Source organism: Leucopleurus acutus (genome assembly GCF_964270905.1).
Source record: "Leucopleurus acutus genome assembly, chromosome: 14".
NCBI lineage: Eukaryota > Metazoa > Chordata > Mammalia > Artiodactyla > Delphinidae > Leucopleurus > Leucopleurus acutus.
In genome coordinates, this window is record NC_139156.1 from 24,487,106 (window position 1) to 24,501,739 (window position 14,634).

Here is a 14,634-nt window from a genome sequence, read left to right on the forward strand (position 1 = left end):
CCTCAGAGTCGCACGCAAATATCCCGTAAAGGGTGGGGCCAGGGAGGTGAGGGGCGGTGCCTCTGGGCCGCTGGGAGGAGTCCCAGGGTGTGCGCAGAAGTTAGAAACACCCGAGAAAGGAGAGGCAAGGCACGACCCGGAAGCAGATAACGGAGTACCAGGGACTGACGCTTAGAAGGAGATGTGGATCAGAGGGTTCTGGATGAGGGAAAGACTGGCAGCCTCCCTCTGCCCTCTGTCACAAAGTGACTTGGCCACGGGAACAGGAAATAATCCAGTTCGAGTCAATTCCAACCCTTACGACGCAGCTACTGTGTGCAGGACACGGGGAAAACTAAGGTAGAGAAAACACAGACCCTGCCCCCAAAGGGTTCAGCCACTAGTGGTGAGGGAAATAGGGTGCAGAGGTCGAGGTACCCTGGAAAAACAACGTATGTGGAGCCACATCGTGAAAATCTGCCTGTATCTGGGGGTCATGTCTAAAGATCCTTTCTCCTCCCTTGCCTCCTCCCTCTCCCTCCTCCACCCCGTTTAGACTTCAGGTGCAGAGTTGGAGTAATTAAACTCTTTAAAGATGCCTCTCTGGTATTCTTTTTTCTCATTTTCCTCACCCCTACTCCCATGCTTCATCCTCAGCCCCCATAGGAATTCATGCTACTGTGCTTGGATATATATTTTTGAAAAATATATAGCATTTTCCATAAATGCATTTTTTAAAATTGTAATAATGGTATTGGACTTCAGGGATCATCTTGTTTTCTACTGTTTTCACTCAACATTCTTTTTAAGGCTCTACCCCTGTTTCAGTTGTAATCCCAGTAATCCCAGCTAATTATTGCTGCATAGCTTTCCATGTGGGACATCCACACCTTTTACTTCCAGCCTCCAAGTGCTGGATACCAAGGCTGACTCCACCTCTCCAATACCACAAACAATGCAGCCATGGTCATCCTTGGCAGTGGTCCTTCATGGGCCTGTGTACAAACTCCTCTGAAATATATACCTATGAGTGAAATTGTTAAAACCATAGGGGATGCACAGGGCCATCAAATTCAACTTGTCCTGCACAATGACATCCAGCCAGAGGGCCAGTGGGAGCAGAAAAACAGACCCTACCCCCTTGCCCATGTCATGTGCCCTGCTGGAGGAAGACATGTCCTTTTGTTCCCACAAAAGCTTTGTCCCTTAGTCAAGCCATGAACCTACAGGCTGTGACCATCCAGAGGGTATGCATTCTTCAAATTCACACTGTGGTGGACGGTATTTTCCCATGGCATAAAGTTACCTAGTAGCCTGGTGGAAGCCCTGGGTACTTGACTTCACCAAGTACTGCCAGATGGCACACCAGAACTGCTGCACTACACCACGCTCCAGCATGTAGTATAAGGGTTTCTGTCCCCAGCTCCCATCCTTGCCAGCATGTGGTAGTTTATGTATTCATAAACAGTCAGGTAGTGTTTACTAAGTGCCAGATACTGTTCTCAGTGCCCTACAAATACTGACTCATCTGATTAGCCAATTTTTAAATTTCTGTCGGTATCATGGAAGTCGTGTCAACACATTTTTGTTTTAATTTGCATTTCTCTGACTATGAGTGAAACTGAGCATTTCTTCACACATTCATAAGACACTTGGGGTCCCCTTCTGTGCATTGTCTATTTATAGCCTTTGTCTATTTCTCTATTGTCTTTTTCTTTTTGGTTTGCAAAAGGTCTTTGTAAAGTCTAGATATTAATCTGCTTTCAAAGACTGGACACGTTGCTTGTGATGTCCTTTGTAGAACGATAATCTTTTATTTTATAGCCCTTCATCTTTTTATGCTTTTTTAGTATAATTTATTAAGTTCCTCTCAACCCCAAGGTCATAAAGGTATTCTCTATCATTTTCTTCTGTTAGCTTAATAATTGTACATTTTGACATTTGGTTCTGTAATCCTTCTGGAGTTCACCTTTGTATGCGGTGTGAGATAAGGATCCAATTTTATTTTTCTCAATGGAGTGAGCCCATTTTTCAACATCTCTGTTCCCAAATATAAATGGATCTGTTCCGAGCTCTCTGGTTTAGTCCTGTGCCAGTTCCACAGGGTTTTATTACTATGGTTTTGTAGCCAGTCATCATGGTTAAAGGGCAGAACTCTCATCCCTGCGCTGTCAAAATTGCATTGGCTCTTCATAAATCTTTATTATCCCATATAATTTTCAGGATGTTTTCCAGGTTCCTCATGAGAAATATTAATTGGAACTTCATTGCATTTATGAATTAATTTGGGGAAAATTAACATTTGTACAATATCTCATTCATGAACAGAGACTGTATATCTGGGACAAACAGAACAAAAATATGACTGAGGCATAATGTGCAGGAAAATGGTGAAAGAGATGGCAGATGAAGCTGGAGAAGCAGGTTGAACCAAACTTTAAGCCAAGCTAATAGAAACGAGGTGAAGATGGAGCAGGAAACACGACTCAGGCTGCTTTGTGTGTTTACAGAAAATTTGATTATACACCGGGACCAGCTTGTGGAACCACCATGATCCAGAGAGACTCCATAACACTCCTGAAGGTACATGGCCATAAAGAAAGACCTAGAGGGCCCTGGCCACGCATATCTTCTACTGGTGTCAATTGTGGGGCTATGTGTCTCCCCATTTCCTAAGGGACGTTTCACAAGTGGATGACTGCCAGGGTGACAGCAGTTCAGTCCAGAAAACACTTTAGCAGGCACAAGGTTGGCCCCAGGAACCACAAAGGTGACTAAAGCAGAGTCACTCCCCTTTGCGTTCACAATCTGGCTTTGGGGAAAAGAGAGAAAGGAAAATCTACAATGAATTCTAACATGATGTGATAGTATTATTTACAACAGGCCCTCCTGACAGCAAGCACTACGGGTGGCTCAGGGAATCTAGACTCTGATTCCTGAGAGTATTACTTATGATGTGGGGACAGAAAGACGGAACATGGGAAATCAGGGAACCATTGGAGGTAGAAAGGAACGTGACATGTTCGACTCACAGGAAAGAGATGCACGTGGACATCAACAAGGCTAGATGAGTGAATGAGAGGATGGGCGCCTGGACAAATTAGTTTATGCTGATGCAAGAAAATGCTTCATTTCCAGTTTTCTAGATTATGGAAGAAGACTGCCCATCACCCTGCTCCCCTTTGTTGTTGTAATAAAAAGGAGCACTAGGTGGCATCATACTACCAAAAGTCCTCACCTTCTAGAGCCTTTGGGAGAAACACTCTCCAGATTGGGTCAGCCCCTATTTCGACAAATAAGAGTGCTTCTATCTCATTTCTCATTACACCCACTTAATTTATTTACTGAGCACCTACTATATGCCCAGCCCTCTCCTGCACACTGTGGAGACTATAAAGGATTTGAAACCGATCGGGGCCCTGTGGGGCTCCCGGGCATGGAGGCCTTTTTGTCCCCCATTTCTAGTAGGCAAGACTCTAGCCTCCATGACCTTCCCTGTGTTCCAAAGGGCAGATTTGAACAGTTGCTAATCAAGGGAGGAGCAGCCAGGAAACCACCTGTGGCAAGATTAAAGGGACCAAAAACGCTCATCAAGATTAGGAGACCCGACCATCTGAGACCCTGCACACACCCTAATCTTGTCAGCAACCCCACCCTTGGGAAGTATTGTCATAAAACTCCTCATCAAATCCTCCTGGGTTGGGACATATAGTTTTTCGAGGCAGGAACCTGCTGTGTCTCCCCTTGCCTGGCAAAGTAATATAGCTCTCCTTTTCTACTTCACCCAAAACTCTGTCTCCAAGATTTGATTCTGCGCTGGTGGTACAGAGGAGCTGAGCTTTTGGCATCAGAGTCAAAAGGCTCTCCCCACTAAAGGATCATAAAGAGAAGCAAAAGATACTTGCCACCCCTCCTCCACACACAAACACATTTTAAACAGTCTGAGGCAGGATGCCTGAGCACTGAAATGAGGATGTTAAGACATAGTATCTTGTGTAATCTGGCCCCGTTAGCTTTCTGGTGCCTTCTCCCACCACTCACTCCTTGCCACAATGGCTTCTTTCAATTCCTTGTATATGTCATGTTCTTCCCTGCTGCTTGGCATTCACAAAGGCTGATCTCTCTGTCTGGAATACTCGACCCTCCCTCTTCATCTGACTAACTCCCATCCATCCACCCTTCAGATCTCACTTCCTCAGGGGACCTTCCTGACCTGCCCCCAACACCAGACTACCTTTTCAAGTACCACGAATTCTGCTTCTTGGACCATCCCACATGGTAATTAATTATGTATTCACGGAAATGTTGGTTTCATATCTGTCCTTGTTGTCGAACCCAAGTTTGTGTGCCCGATGCACAGTGAAGCCAAACAAACTGAAACGTCGGAGTTTGGAGTAGAGAAAGGTTTATTGCAAGGGTCCAGCAAAGAGAACCGCCAGCTTATGCTCAAAAAGCCGGAATGGGGCCGTGGGGGGGGGTGGAGGGAGGGAGGAAAAGTATAGGCAAAATTTGGGGTGTGGGCTACAGGGTGTGACCATCTTCTGATTGGTTGGTGGTGAGGTAACAAAGGTGGTGTTCCTGGAATCTCAGTCATCAGCCTTCAGGTTCCAACCAGTCTGGGTTCCTCCTGCTTATGTTCAGCCAGAAGTTACCAGCCTCCGCCTGGGTGGAGGCCCTAGTTCACATAGAAGAACGCAGAGATACATTGTATGTACATCCTTTGTTGGGACATACATTATTGTTTCTTCTTTGTTTCTGCATTCCCTCCATCCCCTACTTAGGAACTGTTTGAATCTGCCCTTCGGAACTCAGGGAAGGTCTAGGAGGCTGAAGCCTTTTTCCTACAAATAAGAAACAGGAGACAGGAAAGGCTTTTGTACCCAGGAGGGCCCCGTTGCATCCTGCTCAGTTTCATCTTTTCTACCAGGCTGCCAAACAACAAGAGAACAAGGATCACTTTTTCTCTAGTTCAGCCCTGTCTCCACTGGTGTTACAGGCTGAACTGGGTCCTCCTAAAATTCTTATGTTGAAGCCCAAACCCTCAGTACCTCAGAATGTGACTGTATTTGGAAATAAGGCCTTTAAAGAGGTAAATAAGTACAAATGAGGCCATTAGGGTGGGCCCTAATCCAAATCTGACTCCTGTTCTTATAAGAAAAGGAAATTTGGACACACAAAGAGACACCAGAGATGTGGGCACACAGATGAAAGACACAGGGAGAAGAAGGCCATCTGCAAGCCAAGCGGAGAGGAGAAACCAAACCCTCCGACACCTTGCTCTGGGATGTCCAGCCTCCAGTGCTGTAAGCAAATAAAGGTCTGTTGTTTAAGCTACTCAGTCTATGGTTCTTTATTATGGCAGCCCCAGCAAACTAATACAAACGGCCATCACTCCTCCTCAGTACGTAACTATTAAGTGAGTGGCTACTGAACAAGTTCTGAAATAAGGAAGACCTGTGAAGGATGGTATTAGAAGGGAAAGGTACATGGTAGACGAGGGTCTTGAACTTGACCTTAAATGATATATGAGTTAGATACATGGAAAAAAAGAGAAGGAATCTCAAGTGTGGGAAACAGCACTGGGCAGATACCAAGGCAAGAATGCAAAAATCCTGCTACAGGGAGGGTGGGGTCCCTATCAGGGACCGGTGGACACGTGTTGATATGAGGCTCTGGGTGAATGGTGGAGCCTTTGGAAGAATGACAGAGAAGTAACTACAAACTCAAGGACCAGGGAGAGCCAAGGACACACCCATTCGTTCTGCCAGATAACTTTAATATATGATCATGATCTGTAATACATATGCAAAGCTCCTGGTTTAAACCTGGATATAAGTGCCTCTTTTTTAGCTTCCTTAGGACTTATAAGCTATGTGCTGTGACTCAGTAATAAAAACAGCATTTTCTGTACACAGTGCTCACCTCTTCAACAGCATCCAGTGAGGCTGTGAAGTGAAACTCCAGAAAAGCAGAAACGCTGACATGCGGCTCTACATGGAAATTCCAGCCTGCAATGCAAAACAACTGTGCCCTAAAAGAAACCTATGCCTCTAATGGATCAGAGAGGTTCTAGAAGGAATTTGAGGGGAGTCGAATAAATGAACAAGGAGGGGAATCCACAGGCTCAAGAGAGGAAGGGAGGGTTGGGGGAGGGGCTCCCTTGGTTGTTGATGCCTCTTCACATCCTGGTTGCAGTCCCAGAGCGGGTCCAGTAACACCTGCTCTCTTGGGTTCTGCCAGATATTTTGCATCCTCCTAACAAATTCACCGTATTTGTTTAAGCAGCAAGTTTGCACTCTTTATCCCCCCCACACCCACCCCGCAAAAAAAAAAAAACCCAAAGACAAAATAAGACAAACACAGGTCCTGTTTGCATAGGCATTGTGATATCATTGGATTTAGTATCCATGAAATCTAAACACTGCATTTGGGACCCCAAAACAACATGGGAAAAACTGCTCCAGTCATCATAGCTAACACTTTTCCTACAGGCTGTTGAGAAGATTAAAAGACCACGTGCTGCAGAAAATTGTTATCATTCATCAGCCGACCCCACGCTCACCTTAAATGACAAAACAAAGTCCCAGCTGCCTAGTGCTCTCCAAAACTGTTTGGGCCATATTTTATTCCTTTAATCTGCTCCTTTTCCGGCCTGCTGCAGACCTAACTTAGCAGAACATTTGCTGAGCATTTGACATCGATTCCCAAAGGGTCTCCATACAAACTCCCCTCTTGATACCAGAGGAGGCAACAAAGCTCGGGCAGACTTATTAGGCAGATTGAAAGGTCAGGCATGAGGTGGAAGCAGCGGGCAATCTGCCACTGCAGGCGATCGATCTTACTAGAAGGAGACAGTGTCACAACCCAGTCATCTTAACTGCCTTGAATTTTATTGGCTTAACAGCAACTGCACCTCTCCCCGTTGGTCAGATTCCTTCTGGGTATGACTGGATAGGCTAGCTTATTCAGTGGGTGCTTCTTGCCCAAGAGGCCAGGCCAAGGTTGCAGTCTGATGTCCTACAAACCAACCAACTAACCGGTTAGCTTGGTTAAAAAGACTGAATAGATCCACACAACCTGTTCCTACTACAAATTAACAAACAAACAAATAAATAAATTGACTAAATAAATGAGTGAAGAAGTAAATAAGTGAATAAATAGAATTTTTAATAGTCACGTTAAGAGAGGGAATTGTAGGCACACACACACAAAAAATCAAAGCACAAATCCTTTCGATGATGGGCCAATGCTCTTGTTTCTATTGAGTTCTATCTGCTGAAAACACCATATTGTCAAATACCTCTAGTCTTTACATATGCTGGTGCCTTGTCTGGAATATCCTATATCTCCTTTTTCCAGTGAGCTTTTTTAAGACTCAACTCAATGTCACCTCCTCCAGGAAGTCTTCCCCTGTTTGGCACACCTTCTCTGTATTACTAGACAATCTGAGCATCCCTCTACCAATGCACTGTATTATAATCATGTGTTTATTTCTATGTCTCCCCCACCAGACTGGAAAGACCACTCTTTTCTTTAATACGTCTATGGTGCTGAGCCATAAGAGACACTCAAAACAGGAAGTTTGGTAAAGGAAGGGAGGAAGGAAAATGGAAAGAAAGAAGGAAGGAAGGAAGAGAGGGAGGGAGGAAGGAAGGAAAAATACAATTAGTTTATGCACTCAGGCACACAGCAATTACTCTTGGGATTGATTAGTGACTAGCTAAAAGCTATCGGAACACAAACATTTAAGATTCTAAGGTAGTTAAATGAAATCATCTCCAAGTATACACTAGGTCCTCAAACAGAAGTATTAAGTATTACTATAAAATGCATGTATCTCATTTCTGTTTCCATCTTTGATGCAAGTGCCAAAGAACCAAGTCTTTTTTTTTTTACCCACAGGGTTGCGTGCACAGTAGGTACTCAATAAAAATTACGATTTGCTTCTCATAACAGCGAAGATAAGCATCTGTAAAGTGAAACTCTTTGCTATCTTAAAGGAATAAACTCTTTTCTACCCTGTAGATAGGTTGCTTTATTTCCATATCTGCTGCCAGGTCTACCGAAAAACAAAAAAGTTATTTTTGTTATAATTTGATATTTTCAATAAGAAAAAAATGTCTGCTGAGCATCTACTGTGAACAGGTGTTCTCTGAGGCAATGCAAAGGAGGCAAAAAGCCTCGAAGCCTCCCCCTCCAAGCCCGCCAAACAAGCTTGAAACACAGTTTAAGACAAACGGGACAATTCAAACATCCAGGATGGTAGAGACCAGCCTAAAATACCACTGTATTTTAGAATCTAGCACCATAATATGCAAACTATTTCTATAAAGGCGGCGCTCTGGAGTTGGCCTGCCAGCCAGAGTTGCCAACTCCTGATTTAGCACAATGCCTGGCATATAGTAGGTGCTCATATATTGAATGAATGAATGAGTGAATGAACAAATGAGGGAATGAAGATTTTCCTAAGGTAATGGCATAGTGATTTGTCTTAAAGCCCCCCCGTGTACCATCATTAGACATTAAGTACAAGGAGAGAAATGAATACCTCCTGAACAGAAATAAGCTTGATAGGAATTATCTAACAGTCTTTCCCACTCTCCAAGTAGTGTGTATGGATGGAAACTTAGCAAGTACAAATCACTAACAGCTTTCATAACAGAGATGTGAACTAGAAGAGTAGTTTAAAGAAGAATATTTTTCAAATTGTGGATCATGACTCATGAGTAAGTTGTGGCCTGGGTTTTGTTTTCAAAAAAGGATAAGAGGTGCAAAGAGAAAAAGAAGAGGGAATACGCCAAGGTCTATCACATGTAGTAAGCATAAGGATTGTTTCTAAGGAAACTGTCTTTCACTTACAATGTACTTGTATGTGAGAGTATATTGGGTTCTGGGGTAGAACGTATTTTCAAAAAAGTTTGAAAAATATTCTAACTATTATAATCTCATTGTTGGGGAAATTCAATGTATTTGTACATTTGAAGGGGATTTACTTCAACATAGCATAGTAGTTGAAGGCAAGATTCTGGAGCCAAAGTTCCTGGTTCAAATCCTCACTCTGCCACTTATTAGCTGTGTGACCTTGGGCAAGTTACTTCACCTCTCTGGGCCTCAGTTTCTTTACCTGTTAAATGGGAATGCTAATGATCCTATTACATGGGGTTATTATGAGAATTAAACAAATTGTCGTATGTAAAGCGCTTAGAGCAATACCTAACACATAGTACAGGTTTTAGCTATTATTATGCTGTCACTAACCAATAATGTGCACTTGAGTATGTGACCTAACTTCTGTGGGTTTCATTTTTGTTGGTAAAAAGTCTCCAAAGGCCCTGCTGGCACCAACATTCCAAGAAGGGGTGGGAGGTGGTTTCCCAACACAAACCTGGAGGAAAGAAATAGCCAAATGCAAATCATCCATCCTGTAAAATGGACACCTTTGAGGTCTCAGCAAAGCAGCCTGTTCCAAAGAAAAAACCCCATAAGCCAACTTGTTATTATCTCTCTCAATTGCATGCAAAGGTGAATTCAGGATGGTGAGGGATTGACCAAATTAAGGAAAATGCTCTTTTTTTCCATCCATCAGACCCTTCATGACCAGCATTGGCTTCCTGTCTCTCCCATTGCCATGTATTTTATTCCATATACTGGGATAACCACAGCTGGGGTGAACAGGAAATCTGTCCCCATGTTTGTTTGGTTTTTTTGTTTCCAACATTCCTGGCTGTGAAGTACAGTGTGAGGCTGTCCTGCAGTTGGTCCGGCGTTGGTCACAAGTCACCTTTCACTGTGGAATTTGAAGTCACGTCTAGCACCAAAGATCATGAAAAAAAATTCCATTTACTTTCACACACACACACACACACAAGAAGCCAACAGAAAAATAGGTGAAGTTATTACTGATTATTTACAAATAAATAAAAATGGTCAGTAATAATGTTCTGTTCAGCCTCATTTGTATTGATAATTAAAGAAATGCACATCAAGACATTGAGATATCTTTTTTCACCTATAAAAGAAGCAAACTAATTAAAGTTAGGAAATAGCCAATGCAGAAAAGGATGTGGGGAAATAAACATTCTCATGCACTTATGAGAGTCTAAATTGGTGAAACTTCTCTGGAGGACAATTTTGCCATAAATAGCAAAAGAGTAAATGTGCATAACCTTTGACCAGCCCTGAAACTATGAAGGCATTGAACTAAAGCAGCCTATATATAGACTTCTCCTCTGTGGAAAATAAAGTCCTATTTGTTTAATTTCTTGTAGGCTTAGACACACATAAAATTATAGTCAGGTATTCTATTCCTTGCAACCTAACACATTCCTGATTGATAAATCTGAAAAGAAGGGGGGTGGGGGTAAAAGAGGACATTCTTATCTTGCACTAATTTTAACATGAAGCCTTCTAGTATTTTCCTATTGAGCATGATATTGGCTTTGGAACTGAATTTCACTCTTCACTTTGATCATACTACAGAAGTGTTGATCTATATTTGTATGATGAATTTTTTCTAATAGCTCTAATCTATGGTGATGATATCCCAGTTTTTCTTTTTTGATCTATTTGTGATGTAATATTCTTCTGATGTGCTACTATGATTCTGTGTCAATATTTTATTTAGGATTGCGAAAACTGTATTCATAAATGAGATTAGTGTGTTACTTTATTTTCCCCTTTTTAATGAGTTATTTTTATTGTATTTTTGACTGATATATTACTACTGACTTAAGAAAAAAAAGAATTCCACCCATTGAGGGTTTTTTAAATGTAAATCACTAAACTTTTTATTTCTACATATTGTATTCGTACTTTTTCAAATTTGCCTATTTTTTCATAGTGCTATGTTCTATCGTTCTGTCTCTGTAATTACATTGAAGGTAACTATTTTACAGTCTTTTTCAAATTGTTCTACTGCCTCAAGTTCTTAAGGGGCTAATCTCCTGTTTATTACTGATCCAGTCCCGCATGTGGTTCATTGCCTAGTTGGGTTTTTAATTCTTATTATAAACTTATCTCCAATGGAAGTTGTTTTATCTGTTAGAGATCAGAAAAAACAACTGTGCTTTGCATCTGCTTCTGACAGGACTGAGGGGATTCCTCACTGTGGAACCAGCTTTTATATTCTTTCTTGACTTCAGGATTCCCTGGACACATGGGTAATATAGATTGGGACCTCACACCTAAGCATGACAGAGGCAGACTAGTGGTTTCGGTTCCTACAGCACACATTTTTTAATTCATTCAGAGCCCCCAGACAAACCACAAACTTCCTTGCTGTGGCACTCCTAAGATCCTTCCCAGGGTGTCGGCTTTAGGCAGGGGTTTCAAGTTCAGATCTCTGCTTTTCTAGAATACAGGGCTTGAGTTGGTACCAACCCCAGTCCTCAGCCATTTGTGTTTATATTCATGTCAAATATCCCTATTTGTCTTTGAGTTCCTTCTTCCTGTCTCACACCTAGCTATCCCCCTTTCTTTCTTTCAATTGTTGATTTTTTTTTCAGCATTTCTGTGTTCAGCAGAGGTTCCCTGAATTCCCTTCATGTTCCCAGAAGTTGAATCTTTGTACTTTCCTATCTTTTAAAAACCCTTTCTAGGGCTTCCCTGGTGGCACAGTTGTTGAGAGTTCGCCTGCCGATGCAGGGGACATGGGTTCGTACCCTGGTCTGGGAAGATCCCACGTGCCACGGAGCGGCTGGGCCCGTGAGCCATGGCCGCTGAGCCTGCGCGTCCGGAGCCTGTGCTCCGCAACGGGAGAGGCCACAACAGTGAGAGGCCTGCATACCGCAAAAACAAAACAAAACAAAACAAAAACAAACAAACAAAAAAAACCCTTTCTAGAATAAGCACAGGGTGCTGGAAACTACATGGCAGGTGGGGGGTGTGTGTGTCTAAATCAGGAGTGCAGGTTCAAGGAAGACTTCCTAGAGGAGAAATCACCTATTCAGCAGACCTTAAGACTGAGCACACATTAGCCAGGCAAAGAAAATGTGTGTGCATCAGGGGTGACAGGTTGGATGAAGAGGTGGGGTGAAGGCTGCAGGCAGGAAGATAGAGCCCATGTGAACATCCAAGGGGGGAAAACAAACCTCATATCACATTCTGAGAAGCACAAGTTCCAAGAACTACAAGAAGTTTGGTGTGGAAAATGGAACGAGATACGTACTTCAGGAGATAAGTAGGGGCCAGTTCATGAACGACCATGGGCCTGGTTAGGACAGTGGACCTTGTGCTGAGAACAGAGTGGAGCTGAAGCTGACCATCAGGTCATGGAGAGTGAAATCACCAGGTTTGAAAGAAAAACAAAAGTAATAGATGTCGCTTGTATAAGCAAATATACACAGCCAGTTAGAAAATGCTAAAACAACTTTGCACACAGGACAGTCCCAGAGGGCATTCAAGCACGAACCTTGGCGTTCCACCATGCATAACCCTGACTTCTTACCCCAAGGAGTACAAGGCATGCTAGTGGTGCTCAGTCCAGGGTCCCCTCCTCCCAGGTATTTCCCCCATCTGCTTTGGGGTAGGTGGGTGAAAACCCCACCTATCCAACTAGCAGACGTTTTGGAAATACATCGCCCTTTCAAGAATGTTTGCCCAGATCACCCTATTCCCCACCCCTCCCCACCAGCCCCCAAAACTCTGCCATAACTGTCCCTGATGTAAGGAAAGAGCTGTGCGCAGCTGCAGAAGCTTGAAAACAAGAGTAACCTGGGCCAAGGGCCAGGGGGTCTATTTTTAGAACTTGTTCTCATTGCCTGTTTATCTTTCAGACCCAGCCTAATGTCTTCCAGGCGACTGTTAAAGCTATTTGGCTGGCTTGCCGAGGAGAGGAAGAAGGTGATCTAAAACCAAACTGCAGTGGCAATGGTGATACTCATTCGGACAGTGTGTTCTCATAATTGCCCCCAATGTACCCTCAATGCCGTTTGATTCCCGCTAGGTAGGATTTATTCAAGCCCTTCCCAGCCACTTTTACTGGCTGTGGAATTTGGCCAGGTCACAAAGAGAAGATAATAGGTTATGGATTTCATAACCCATCAAGTATGACCAGGGTGCTGCTGTCCCTCCTGGCCTTGTTCCTCGGGTCTAAAATAGGGGTCTAACATCCCAACTGTAAACAGGCTTCAGACAGTAAAGCGCCCTCTACAGATAAAAGCATTTAGTCATGACTCTCCTTTGTGCCTGGTTACTCAGGAAAAGACAACGATGCATTCATTTATCATAGCATTTGGTGAGTTATTTTAATCCACTCAAGCGGCAAAAGAGAAAAGGGCCGGCGTTGTGTCTCGATTTATATTTCCCTCCAGAGAACAAAATAGGTGGCCCCTGGAATTCCACAGCTTGTAAAACGCGCCGCGGAAAACGCTTGTAGGCGTGCTGGAACTTAACCCCTTCCTTTCCGCCGGCCCAGAACGACTTTTAAGGGCGCCTTCCCCCGACTCCCTGTCCATTCGCCCTAGATTACTCCAGTAGCCAGATTCCGTCTCGCCCGATCACCCTCCAGTTCTGCTGTCCCCTCTGCAGTTTCTGGGGTGGTCGATGGGCAGACCGCCGCGGCGAACCCTGGGTCCAGCCCCTCCTAACCCTCATGGTCCACCTTAAGGAGCCTCCGCGGTCGGGAGTAGAGGCGGGTGTTTTGTTCTTATAAGGAGGAAAAGTTTCTTTGACATCCAGGAAATGAGTAAGTCTGAAGCCCTTTAGAGCCGGTTGATGGGGGCCAGAAGGCGGGAGCCGGCCGGGGTATCGCCGTCCCCGTCCCTCTAATTACCGGGCCGGAGGCTCAGCCGCAGCCGCCGCCAGACAGCGGATTCGGGGCTCCCGGGACCCGCGAGCGCAGCGGGGTCTCGCGCGGTCTCTCCGGAGCCGGAGAGCGGGGACCAAAGCTGAACGTAAGTACTGGGCCCGCGGCCGCGAGGCTCTGCGTCTTCCCCGGGCATCTCGAGTGCTGGAAGGAAGAAGAGGGACCAGGCGGAGCTGCGCCGGAGATGGAGGAGGATTGGAGCGGGGTTCCCGCCCGGCCCTCCCAGGTCTGGGCTGACTTGGGGAACCCGGTTACGAGCAAAAGCGGGGATGCTGTCCTCTCCCTCCTCGCGCCGCGCGGGGTCCTGCGTCCCAGCTTCTCCGCTCGGGCCTCTCCCGGGCCGCGGAGACCCCAGTGGGCGCTTCGTTGCAGCCCGGCGCGGCTGGCAGCTCCTCCTTCGCGCGCACAGAGCCGCGGTGCCGGAAGCGGGACCAAGTTGCTGTGTCTACCGCCCCGAAGATCCGTTACTTTCGACCTTGCGAGAAGAGTGCTAGAGCTGAAAGAGTGGTCGCGTCGTCCTGCTCCTTCGCTCCCTTCCCTCCTTCCTTCCCTTCCTGGAAGAGTAGGTGTGAAGCCTGTTTTTTCTCGGTTTAACGTAGTGAAGCTATGAGGTTCCTGGAGCCGATTAAAGCCCCCGCCGCTTCCTCTTTCGGGCCTATTAGTGGAAGAGACCCCACGCCGTGCAGAACTTTCTCTTGGTGCTGCAGCTAGTCTGCCACCTGACCTCTGATAGCATCCCCAGACCCCTTCCCAGAGTTTCCAACTTCCTGGCTGCCGGGTGGAGGAACTCAGACTCCCCAGGGCTGGGCTTCCCATTCAAAATGCTCTTTCTCTTTAAAAACAAAAATGCT

At 44.9% G+C, this 14,634-nt stretch overlaps 1 protein-coding gene across 1 annotated transcript in view; it reads right to left on the reverse strand.

The window, feature by feature from the left end:
* The window catches only part of CFAP58 (cilia and flagella associated protein 58), a gene marked incomplete at both ends in the record, with an annotated part of 125,359 nt that extends 111,440 nt beyond the window's left edge, over positions 1-13,919 (reverse strand). The window contains 2 exons of the mRNA XM_082854418.1: positions 5,902-5,987; positions 13,751-13,919. Of these exons, the coding sequence (XP_082710544.1) occupies positions 5,902-5,987; positions 13,751-13,919 (255 nt within the window). The remainder of the gene's footprint in view (positions 1-5,901; positions 5,988-13,750) is intronic.
* Between the last annotated feature and the right edge of the window lie 715 nt (positions 13,920-14,634).